At 63.5% G+C, this 11,804-nt stretch overlaps 1 protein-coding gene across 1 annotated transcript in view; it reads left to right on the top strand.

Annotated features, from left to right (window-relative positions):
• The window catches only part of SLC5A2 (solute carrier family 5 member 2), a 17,284-nt gene extending 7,679 nt beyond the window's left edge, over positions 1 to 9,605 (top strand). Inside the window, 15 exon segments of the mRNA XM_054027537.1 lie at positions 1,249 to 1,320; positions 1,877 to 1,981; positions 2,065 to 2,124; positions 2,356 to 2,460; positions 2,590 to 2,695; positions 2,785 to 2,865; positions 3,072 to 3,301; positions 3,430 to 3,565; positions 3,703 to 3,810; positions 4,143 to 4,293; positions 4,441 to 4,609; positions 7,177 to 7,392; positions 7,672 to 7,825; positions 9,002 to 9,063; positions 9,065 to 9,605. Coding sequence (XP_053883512.1) covers positions 1,249 to 1,320; positions 1,877 to 1,981; positions 2,065 to 2,124; positions 2,356 to 2,460; positions 2,590 to 2,695; positions 2,785 to 2,865; positions 3,072 to 3,301; positions 3,430 to 3,565; positions 3,703 to 3,810; positions 4,143 to 4,293; positions 4,441 to 4,609; positions 7,177 to 7,392; positions 7,672 to 7,825; positions 9,002 to 9,063; positions 9,065 to 9,208 — 1,899 coding nt within the window. The 3' untranslated portion in view covers positions 9,209 to 9,605.
• Positions 9,606 to 11,804: the final 2,199 nt, after the last annotated feature.

The raw sequence follows: 11,804 nt of genomic DNA, 5'->3' as shown, positions 1-11,804 counted from the left end.
CTTAGTCTCAGCTCTTTGATCTCAGCTCCAGATTGGGCAGGGACGGGGGAAGAGGTTGTTAATTATTACTGAGAAGTACATGGTCCAGGAATGCTCATGAGGCCTGTAATGAGGTGTACATTTCAACAGATTAGCAGATTAGTCAGGGAGCAGAAATGTACGGCGTGGGCCTCCTGCATCGCCTCGCTACACAAAGCCCCCTGTCCATGGACCAATGGCTTTAATAAGTCACTGTGGCCCCTCCAACTCACCGGCCCCATCCCCTCACAGCCCCGAGTGCTGGATCCTCCCCTCGTGGACACCTCAGCTTGCCGCAGTCCATGGCAAAGACCCAAAATGGTGGGACACACCAGAATTACTCAGGCAAGACATGTGCACCGCAGTGGGATTCCTCTCTCAATGCCAGGCTGGCTCACAACTGAGGCCCATCTAACCCAGTCTCCAGCAAAGGACAATGTGAGACATACACACTCCTCCGCCCCCGCGCTATACGTCTCAACTGGGTCTCTAACAGGGACTCCCTGAAGCCCTACAGCAGGAGGCTGTGTCATCAACTCGGGCTAGTTTCAGCCACTGAAATATCCAGTCCCTCTTTGAATCTTGGCCCCCACAATTTCTGGTGGCGGGGAGTTCCGAAGGCCGATCACGCCTCGGGTGAAAGTGCATTTCCTGCCTCCTTGTGATTGACTCCAGGAGCTCAAGCTATTTAGCGTAACCAAGAGCAGGTGAAGGGGTGGGCTGATCCCAGTCTGTACGTACCTCCATAGGGAACAAATAATTAATACTGGGCTCTTTAGCGGATGAAGGTCTGGCACGACCCAGTGGCTGGAAGCAGACAAATTCAGACTGGAAATAAGGGGTATGTTTTTAAGAGTGAGGGGAATTAACCATTGGAACAGCTCACCCAGGGCTGTGGCCGATTCGCCATCGCTGGGATGTTGCGCTAATAGATCTGCCCCTGTTCAGCCAGGAATGATTTGGGGCAGTTCCCTGGCCTGTGATCCATGGGAGGTCAGACCCGGCCGGCCTGAGAATCTCTGAGCCCCAGGCCAGTCACTCTCCAGAGGAGATTTGGTCCAGCTCCCTGCTCCTTCCCATCGCCCTTCTCTGAGCCTGGCGTCTCCAGCCAGAGCTGGGGGGACTCACCCCGTGGAGGGAGACGGAGCTGGTTGGGTATCTCTGGAGCTGGTGGAGAAACGCAGCATCCAGCCCCTGGAAAATGCCCTCCTCCCGCTCTCGCCCCTGTAGTCCATGTGCCGCACCAACCGGAACACCATCGGGGGTTACTTCCTGGCTGGTAGAAACATGGTCTGGTGGCCGGTGAGTATTGCAATGGGGGCAGGATAAGATAGATAGATAGATAGATAGATAGATAGATAGATAGATAGATAGATAGATAGATAGATAGATAGATGAAAGGTGTGTATGGGGATAGATAGATAGATAGATAGATAGATAGATAGATAGATAGATAGATAGATAGATAGATGTGTATGGGGCTAACCCATCAATCTCAGGAATGGATTCAGAGCTGGGTTTAGGGAAGAGGGTTAATACTTGACCCTAGCAGCAGCTGGGGTGAGGATGGGGGGGCAAGGGATTGACATCAGGGGGACCATAGCAAGGAGATGAGGTTGAGTGGCAGGGGGTGGTGTTAGGGGCAGTGCCCAGGGGCAGGGGGTGGCATTAGGGACAGTGACTGGGGGCAGGGGGTGGCGTTAAGGACAGTGCCTGGGGGCAGGAGGTGACGTTAGGGACAGAGTCTGGGGGCAGGGGGTGGCATTAGGGCAGTGCCCAGGGGAAGGGGGTGGCATTAGGGACAATGCTTGGTGCATCTATCCAATGCCCAGTCCCTCTCCCTTGTGCTGTGCTGCAGGTGGGTGCGTCTCTCTTTGCCAGTAACATCGGCAGTGGGCACTTCGTGGGGCTGGCTGGCACCGGTGCTGCCAATGGGCTGGCGGTGGCCGGCTTCGAGTGGAATGTAAGTGATTTCGAGTGCCCATAACCCCCTCCCCGTTCCTGCCCCATCTCCCCCTCCCTGACCCCGCTCCGCTTTCCCACCAGGCTCTCTTCGTGGTTCTCCTCCTCGGATGGCTCTTCGTACCTGTCTACCTCACTGCCGGGGTGAGCATCACACTGGGTATAGGCGGGAGGCTGGGAGCCAGGACTTCTGGGTTCTCTCCCCAGCTCTGGGAAGGGACGGGGGTCTGGTGAGTTAGAGCAGGGGGGCTGGGAGCCAGGACTTCTGGGTTCTCTCCCCGGCTCTGGGAAGGGAGGGGGGGCTGGTGGGTTAGAGCAGTGGGTGGCTGGGAGCCAGGACTCCTGGGTTCCGTTCTGTTCTCCCTTTATCTGCAGGTGATCACGATGCCCCAGTATCTGAAGAAGCGATTTGGGGGCCGGCGAATCCGGATCTATCTGTCCATCCTGTCCCTCTTTCTCTACATCTTCACTAAAATCTCAGTACGTAATTAATCTTCTTCCCGGGGGCGGGAGCCCTGGCTGTGGGTGGTGCTCCCGGCTACTCCCAGCAGGGGGTGCTGTGTACACCGGCCCCGCGCTGAGACCCGCACCCTGTATCGCCCGCGGTAGGTGGACATGTTCTCGGGGGCTGTGTTTATCCAGCAGGCTCTGGGCTGGGATATCTACATCGCTGTCATTGCCCTGCTCCTAATTACCGCCATTTACACCGTGACAGGTAACGGGGCGCATCTGGGGGGGGAGCCCAGGGCGGGGAGGGGGGCGCAGGTGGGCACCGTTTCACCCCACTCCTCCTTTCTCTCCCAGGGGGGCTGGCGGCCCTGATGTACACCGACACCGTGCAAACCTTCGTCATCATTGGGGGAGCCTTCGTCCTCATGGGCTTTGGTGAGTGAGACCCACCCGCTGCTCCCCCATGGACAGGGGCAGGAATTGCAGCCCGGTGCCTCCAGCCCCAGCAGGGGGTGCTGTAAGGAGCGGGGCTGGGGTGCTGGCTATTGGAGGCGGGTCCCAGTCCCGCGTTCTCCCGGCTGTGGGGAGCGGGCTGCCGCGGTCTCTCTTCGTCACAGTGCCCCCTGTTGGTTGCTTTGCAGCGTTTCACGAGGTGGGGGGCTACCAGGGGCTCTTTGACAAGTACCTGGAGGCCCTTCCCAGCAACACCCTCTCGCCAGCCCCGGCCCTGTACAACATCTCAGCCACCTGCTACCAGCCCCGCCCCGACGCCTTCCACCTCCTCCGCGACCCCCTAACCGGAGACCTCCCCTGGCCAGCGCTAATCTTCGGCCTCACCATCATCTCCACCTGGTACTGGTGCAGCGACCAGGTATGGGGGCGGGGAATGGGGCCCGGGGCCTTTCCCCTCTGGGGGTGCCGGCTCCGCTCCAGCCCCGGGGTGGGGGACGGGCTGACTCAGGGCACAGGGCCTTTCACTGGGGCGTTCCCTGCTCACAGGTGATTGTGCAGCGTTGCCTAGCGGGCAAGAGCCTGACCCATGTCAAAGCCGGCTGCATCCTCTGCGGGTACCTGAAGCTGTTGCCGATGTTCCTCATGGTGATGCCAGGAATGATCAGCCGCGTCCTTTACCCAGGTACGGTGCCCCTCACCTCACCAGGAGACAGGGACAGCTGGGCACCGCTGCCCCCTGCTGGCGGGATCCCAGCTGCCCCATGTCTTAGCCCCCTGCCTCCAGGCCGGGCCCCCCTGCTGACCCCATGTTCTCTCCAGACGAGGTGGCCTGCGTGGTGCCAGAGGACTGCAAGCGGATCTGTGGCACTGAAGTCGGCTGCTCCAACATCGCCTACCCCAAGCTGGTGGTGACTCTCATGCCTGCCGGTCAGCAGCTGGAGCTGGCCCCCAATGCCTTAGTGCATTGCAGTGGGGGCGCCGAGCTGCAGGGAGCGGGCGGGGGGCTCGGCAGGGGGCGCCGTGCTGCAGGGAGCGGGCGGGGGGCTCGGCAGGGGGCGCCGGGCTGCAGGGAGCGGGGGGCGGGGGTCTCGGCAGGGGGCGCCGAGCTGCAGGGAGCGGGCAGGGGGCGCCGGGCTGCAGGGAGCGGGGGGCGGGGGTCTCGGCAGGGGGCGCCGGGCTGCAGGGAGCGGGCGGGGGGCTCGGCAGGGGGCGCGGGGCTGCAGGGAGCGGGCAGTCTGACTCTCTGTTGCCCCCTACAGGTTTGCGGGGGTTGATGCTGGCCGTGATGCTGGCCGCCCTGATGAGCTCCCTGGCCTCCATCTTCAATAGCAGCAGCACCCTATTCACCATGGACATCTACAACCGCCTGCGGCCCCGGGCCAGGAGCAAGGAGCTGCTGATCGTGGGCAGGTGAGGGTGCACTAGGGGCACTGTGCCGCAGGGAGTGCTGTGCCTCTGAGCTTGCTGTGGGCCCAGCCCTGCCCTGTCTACCAGCCGGCACTAGGGGGCGCTGTGGGCCCAGCCACGCCCCTGCCCCTCACCCTGGTCTCTGGGCAGGGTGTGGATCTTGTGCATGGTGGCCATCAGCATTGCCTGGATCCCAGTGGTGCAGGCGGCGCAGAGCGGGCAGCTCTTCGATTACATCCAGTCCATCGCCAGCTACCTGGCACCACCCATCGCCGCTGTCTTCTTCCTCGCCCTGTTCGTCAAGAGGGTCAACGAGCCCGTGAGTGCCAGGGGACCCAGGCATCTGGAGATGGAGAGGAGGGGGAGGGGATTGGAGGACCCAGGTGTCCGGGGATAGAGAGGAGGGGGGGCGAGGTGAGGGGGAAGGGACCCAGGTGTCCGGGGATGGCGAGAAGGGGGCAGGGGATCGGGGGATCCAGGTGTCTGGGCAGTTGGAGGGTTCGGGGGACCCAGGCCTCCAGGAAGTGGGGGGCTGAGGGACCCAGGTGTCCAGGCAATGGAAAGAAAGAGGAGGGGTGGAGGGAGTGGGGATGCAGGCGTCACACTCTCTAGAATGGCTCAAGGGTGTGAATCCCAACCTTAAGGCGGACTGACACCCAAACTCACCCCAATATTCAGGTTACTCCCCCTCCCAAGGGACCAGTCACTCGCCCCCGGTCAGTTGCACGGCAGATCTCACAGCAAAGACAAGGCTGGCAGCCAGTCCTGTAATAAACCAGCTGAAGATTTAGTAACTAAGAAGAAACAAGCGTGTTAGTTACAAGGGTAAAGCAGGTCAAAGCTACACACACAAACGAGTCTCCAAAAGGTGGCAGAAGCACCGCTCACAAGCAAGCCCTATACATCCTTGTGAGCTAAGGCAGGGGATTGTTTACCTATGCTTGGTATCATAGACCATCAGGGTTAGAAGGGACCTCCCTCATGAGAGCATCTAGTCCAACCCCCTGCTCAAAGCAAGACCAATCCCCAGACAGATTTTTGCCCCAGATCCCTAAATGGCTCTTTTAAGGATTGAACTCACAACCTTGGGTTTAGCAGGCCAATGCACAAACCACTGAGCTACCCTTGCCCCTCAGAGTGAGCCACATTCTTCCTGGCAGTGGTTTTAATTCCCTTCCCCCAGAGTTTAAGCTGGCGGGACGAGGCTTCAAGGGCATCTCTTTATGGGTGGGTGCGGGGGGAGGGCAATCATTTGCCCTCTGATGCTCCGCATCGGTCTGTCTGGTGTCGCTAGGTCTGGCTACACAGCAGCTGACACCCGCAGCCGACTCAGGGGCTGTTTCATGGCTGTGTAGATGGCCGGGCGCGGCCCAGGCTGTAGGCACCTGCGAAGTCAGAGGGTCTCAGAGCCTGGGCTCCAGCCCGAGCCCAGACGTCTACACAGCAGTGGGACAGCCCTGCAGCCTGTCGGCTGGCACAGGCCAGCGTGGGCAGCGAACTGCCGTGGAGACAGACCCCCCGGACCGTCGTTTGTAGGGCAGGAGCTACCTCCTGTGGCAAACCGGCATTTCACACCCAGTGGCGCTATTTTCCCAGCTGGTGAGTTACTGTTACCCCGCAGTATGACCGGGGTACAGAGGCGATAGGTGAGAGCTCTGCCTGCAGCAACGTACAAACGCTTCAGCGAGTCTAAACGCTAACCCCCCAGACCTAATTTAACAATGTTAAGACAAATGCAAAGTGCTCCACTTAGGAAGGAAAAATCAATTTCACACATACAGAATGGGAAAAGACTGTCTAGGAAGGAGTACGGCAGAAAGGGATCTAGGGGTTATAGTGGACCACAAGCTAAATATGAGTCAACAGTGTGATGCTGTTGCAAAAAAAGCAAACATGATTCTGGGATGCATTAACAGGTGTGTTGTGAGCAAGACACGAGAAGTCATTCTTCCGCTCTACTCTGCTCTGGTTAGGCCTCAGCTGGAGTATTGTGTCCAGTTCTGGGCACCGCATTTTAAAAAAGATGTGGAGAAATTGGAAAGGGTCCAAAGAAGAGCAACAAGAATGATTAAAGGTCTTGAGAACATGACCTATGAAGGAAGGCTGAAAGAACTGGGTTTGTTTAGTTTGGAAAAGAGAAGACTGAGAGGGGACATGATAGCAGTTTTCAGGTATCTAAAAGGGTGTCATAAGGAGGAGGGAGAGAACTTGTTCACCTTAGCCTCTAAGGATAGAACCAGAAACAATGGGTTTAAACTGCAGCAAGGGAGGTCTAGGTTGGACATTAGGAAAAAGTTCCTAACTGTCAGGGTGGTTAAACACTGGAACAAATTGCCTAGGGAGGTTGTGGAATCTCCATCTCTGGAGATATTTAAGAGTAGGTTAGATAAATGTCTATCAGGGATGGTCTAGACAGTATTTGGTCCTGCCATGCGGGCAGGGGACTGGACTCGATGACCTCTCGAGGTCCCTTCCAGTCCTAGAATCTATGAATCTATGTTAACACCCCGGTGAGCTAGGCTGGGTCCCAGCTCTGTGTGTGTCAGTGTCCGGCTGAGGCTTAGAGACCTTGGCATGAGCGGACACTTGGTCTGCTGATGTCCACAGTAGGCGGCAGATGGAGCTGGGGAGGGAGGGATCCAGGCAGTGGGAAGGGAGGGGAGGAGTGTGGGGAATGGGGACCCAGTGTCTGGGCAGTGGGAGGATGGGGGATCCAAGTGCCAGGCACAGGGAGGATGGTGGAGAGAGTGGGGGGACCCAGGCATCTGGGTCGTGGGAGAAGAGGGGAGGGTGGAGGGAGTGGGGAACCCAGGCATCCCGGCAGTGGGAGGATGAGGGAGCGAGGACCCGGAAGCCCAGCTGACCCCCCCCCCTTTCTCCACACAGGGCGCGTTCTGGGGGCTGGTCGGGGGGCTGCTGATGGGTCTGGCCCGTCTGCTGCCTGAATTCGCCTATGGCACTGGCAGCTGCATCTTCCCCAGCGCCTGCCCCCGCTTCATCTGCGGGGTGCACTACCTGTACTTCGCCATCATCCTCTTCCTTGCCAGCGTCGTCCTGGTGGTGGGGGTATCGCTTTGCACCCCACCCATCTCCGACAAGCACGTGAGCAACCCTTGGGAGGCGGGAAAGGGGATGGGACCCAGGCATCCGGGACAGCTGTACAGGACTCTCACCCCTAGGAGGGAGAGACCAGGGTGGGGAAGTGTCCAGGACAGGAGCGCAGGGTGCTTGCCCCTAGGGGGAGAGACAAAGAGGGGAAAAGGGACCCAGGTGTCCGGAACAGCAGTACAGGGCACTCGCCCCTAGGGGGAGGGAGCAGGACGGGGAATGGGACCCAGGCGTCCCAGTGCAGAGTGCTCACCCTGCGACCCCACTCCCCAGCTACACCGGCTGGTGTTCAGCCTGCGTCACAGCAAAGAGGAGCGCGTGGACCTGGACACGGAGGAGGAGGAGGAGGAGAGAAGGAGGCAAGAAACGAGGCAGCAACAGGGAGTGGCCGCGAACGGGGCTGTGGAGCACGTGTTGGAGGTGGAAGGTGGGGCTCTAGAGGGCGCTGTGCTGCGGGGAGTGGGCGTGAGGCTCAGCAGGGGGCGCTGTGCTGCAGGGGGACAGGCATGGGGTTCGGCAGGGCGCGCTGTGCTGCAGGGGGACAGGCATGGGGTTCGGCAGGGCGCGCTGTGCTGCAAGGAGACAGGCGGGGGACTTGGCAGGGGGCGTTGTGCTGCAGGGGGGGGCTCGGCAGGGGGCGCTGTGCTGCAGGGAATGGGGGCTCAGTAGGGGGCGCTGTGCTGCAGGGAGCGGGCAGGTGGCTCAGCAGGGGGCGCTGTGCTGCAGGGGGCGGGCAGGGGGGGCTCGGCAGGGGGCGCTGTGCTGCAGGGGGACAGGCCGGGGGCTCGGCAGGGGGCGCTGTGCTGCAAGGGGACAGGCGGGGGGCTCGGCAGGGGGCGCTGTGCTGCAGGGGGACAGGCGGGGGCTTCGGCAGGGGGCGCTGTGCTGCAGGGGGACAGGCGGGGGCTCGCAGGGGGCGCTGTGCTGCAGGGGGACAGGCGGGGGGCTCGGCAGGGGGCGCTGTGCTGCAGGGAGCGGGCGGGGGGCTCGGCAGGGGGCGCTGTGCTGCAGGGGGCGGGCGGGGGGCTCGGCAGGGGGCGCTGTGCTGCAGGGGGGCGGGCGGGGGGGCTCGGCAGGGGGCGCTGTGCTGCAGGGGGCGGGCGGGGGGGCTCGGCAGGGGGCGCTGTGCTGCAGGGGGACAGGCGGGGGGGCTCGGCAGGGGGCGCTGTGCTGCAGGGGGCGGGCGGGGGGCTCGGCAGGGGGGCGCTGTGCTGCAGGGGGCGGGCGGGGGGCTCGGCAGGGGGCGCTGTGCTGTAGGGAGCGGGCGGGGGGCTCGGCAGGGGGCGCTGTGCTGCAGGGGGACAGGCGGGGGGCTCGGCAGGGGGGCGCTGTGCTGCAGGGGGCGGGCGGGGGGGCTCGGCAGGGGGCACTGTGCTGCAGGGGGACAGGCGGGGGGCTCGGCAGGGGGCGCTGTGCTGCAGGGGGACAGGCGGGGGGCTCGGCAGGGGGCGCTGTGCTGCAGGGGCGGGCGGGGGGGCTCGGCAGGGGGCGCTGTGCTGCAGGGGGACAGGCGGGGGGCTCGGCAGGGGGCGCTGTGCTGCAGGGGGACAGGCAGGGGGCTCTGTTCGGCAGGGGGCGCTGTTCACTCTCTTTCTTCCGCCAGGCCCCCCGGCCGGTCAGCCCCAGGGCTGCGTGGGGCGCTGCATGGCCTGGCTCTGCAGCCTGGGGGGGTGCAGCGCGGCGGACGCCGGAGCCGGGTGTGGAGCGGCTGCCGGACATCACGGAGCACCCAACCTGGAGCCGGGTCGTCAACCTCAACGCCATTGTCATGATGGCCATCGCCCTCTTCCTGTGGGGCTATTACGCCTGAGCCTCTGCCACGGGGAGCCCTCCCGTCTCTGAGCCCCACCGCGGGGAGCCCACGGCAGCTCCTGCCTCTGCTATGGGGCTCCCAGGCCACCTCCCACCTCCTCAGCCCCCCACTGCCGCCAAATAAAACCCTCTTTTCCTTCCCCCGTTCCTGTAGCCTCCCCACACACACCCTCTCCCTGTGGTGGGGTCCCCTCTGCCCTATGCCATAGTCCCCCCCCACTGTGCACCTCAGCTGTCAATGAGGGGCTTGTGTACCCCCCTTCCCCCTCCCCCAAGGTATTTTCCAGGGGCTCCCCCCCCCCCAAACCCAGTGCAGAGACCACAGGAAGAGGGTGGAAACGGAAGGGGGGCAGCATAACCCCCAGCCCCTCACCGACCCCCAGCCTCCCCCCCCCCCCCCCCGCCCCATGAAACTCAGGCTGGAAGAGTGTGGCGGGGAAGCAATAGACAAATAAATGAAATGGGAAAACTGCAGCCGGTGGTTGCTTTTCTGGGCTGGAGCTGCCGCCCCCTAGAGGGGAAAGACGCCACGTCCTGTTCCCCGAGCCAGCCATCCCCTAGCCCAGAGCCAGATCGGAGCCAGCGCCCCCCCTAGAGGGGAAAGGCCCCAGGTCCCGTTCCCCACCCCCCGAGCCAGCCAATCCCCTAGCCCAGAGCCAGATCGGAGCCGGCACCCCCTAGAGGGGAAAGGCCCCAGGTCCCGTTCCCCACCCCCTGAGCCAGCCAATCCCCTAGCCCAGAGCCAGATTGGAGCCGGCGCCCCCTAGAGGGGAAAGGCCCCAGGTCCCGTTCCCCACCCCCTAAGCCAGCCAATCCCCTAGCCCAGGGCCGGATCACAGCCAGCGCCCCCTAGAGGGGAAAGGCCCCAGTTCCCGTTCCCCACCCCCTGAGCCAGCCAATCCCCTAGCCCAGAGCCAGATTGGAGCCGGCGCCCCCTAGAGGGGAAAGGCCCCAGGTCCCGTTCCCCACCCCCTAAGCCAGCCAATCCCCTAGCCCAGGGCCAGATCACAGCCAGCGCCCCCTAGAGGGGAAAGGCCCCAGGTCCCGTTCCCCACCCTCTGAGCCAGCCAATCTCCTAGCCCAGGGCCGGATCACAGCCAGCGCCCCCTAGAGGGGAAAGGCCCCAAGTCCCGTTCCCCACCCCCCGAGCCAGCCAATCCCCTAGCCCAGAGCCAGATTGGAGCCGGCGCCCCCTAGAGGGGAAAGGCCCCAGTTCCCGTTCCCCACCCCCTGAGCCAGCCAATCCCCTAGCCCAGGGCCGGATCACAGCCGGCGCCCCCTAGAGGGGAAAGGCCCCAGGTCCCGTTCCCCACCCCCTAAGCCAGCCAATCCCCTAGCCCAGGGCCGGATCACAGCCAGCGCCCCCTAGAGGGGAAAGGCCCCAGGTCCCGTTCCCCACCCTCTGAGCCAGCCAATCCCCTAGCCCAGGGCCGGATCACAGCCGGCGCCCCCTAGAGGGGAAAGGCCCCAGGTCCCGTTCCCCACCCCCTAAGCCAGCCAATCCCCTAGCCCAGGGCCGGATCACAGCCAGCGCCCCCTAGAGGGGAAAGGCCCCAGGTCCCGTTCCCCACCCTCTGAGCCAGCCAATCTCCTAGCCCAGGGCCGGATCACAGCCAGCGCCCCCTAGAGGGGAAAGGCCCCAGTTCCCGTTCCCCACCCCCTGAGCCAGCCAATCCCCTAGCCCAGAGCCAGATTGGAGCCGGCGCCCCCTAGAGGGGAAAGGCCCCAGGTCCCGTTCCCCACCCCCTAAGCCAGCCAATCCCCTAGCCCAGGGCCGGATCACAGCCAGCGCCCCCTAGAGGGGAAAGGCCCCAGTTCCCGTTCCCCACCCCCTGAGCCAGCCAATCTCCTAGCCCAGAGCCAGATCGGAGCCAGCGCCCCCCCTAGAGGGGAAAGGCCCCAGGTCCCGTTCCCCACCCCCTGAGCCAGCCAATCCCCTAGCCCAGGGCCGGATCACAGCCAGCGCCCCCTAGAGGGGAAAGGCCCCAGGTCCCGTTCCCCACCCCCCCGAGCCAGCCAATCCCCTTGCCCAGAGCCAGATTGAAGCTGGCACCCCCTAGAGGGGAAAGGCCCCAGGTCCCGTTCCCCACCCCCTAAGCCAGCCAATCCCCTAGCCCAGGGCCGGATCACAGCCAGCGCCCCCTAGAGGGGAAAGGCCCCAGTTCCCGTTCCCCACCCCCTGAGCCAGCCAATCCCCTAGCCCAGAGCCAGATTGGAGCCGGCGCCCCCCTAGAGGGGAAAGGCCCCAGTTCCCGTTCCCCACCCCCTAAGCCAGCCAATCCCCTAGCCCAGGGCCGGATCACAGCCAGCGCCCCCTAGAGGGGAAAGGCCCCAGGTCCCGTTCCCCACCCTCTGAGCCAGCCAATCTCCTAGCCCAGGGCCGGATCACAGCCAGCGCCCCCTAGAGGGGAAAGGCCCCAGGTCCCGTTCCCCACCCCCGAGCCAGCCAATCCCCTTGCCCAGAGCCAGATTGAAGCCGGCACCCCCTAGAGGGGAAAGGCCCCAGTTCCCGTTCCCCACCCCCTGAGCCAGCCAATCCCCTAGCCAGAGCCAGATTGGAGCCGGCGCCCCCTAGAGGGGAAAGGCCCCAGGTC

The sequence above is a fragment of the Malaclemys terrapin genome, chromosome 4, assembly GCF_027887155.1.
Source record: "Malaclemys terrapin pileata isolate rMalTer1 chromosome 4, rMalTer1.hap1, whole genome shotgun sequence".
NCBI classification, from domain to species: Eukaryota; Metazoa; Chordata; order Testudines; family Emydidae; genus Malaclemys; species Malaclemys terrapin.
The sequence above is the reverse complement of the archived record's forward strand: the minus strand, read 5'-3'. Positions and strand labels throughout refer to the sequence as shown.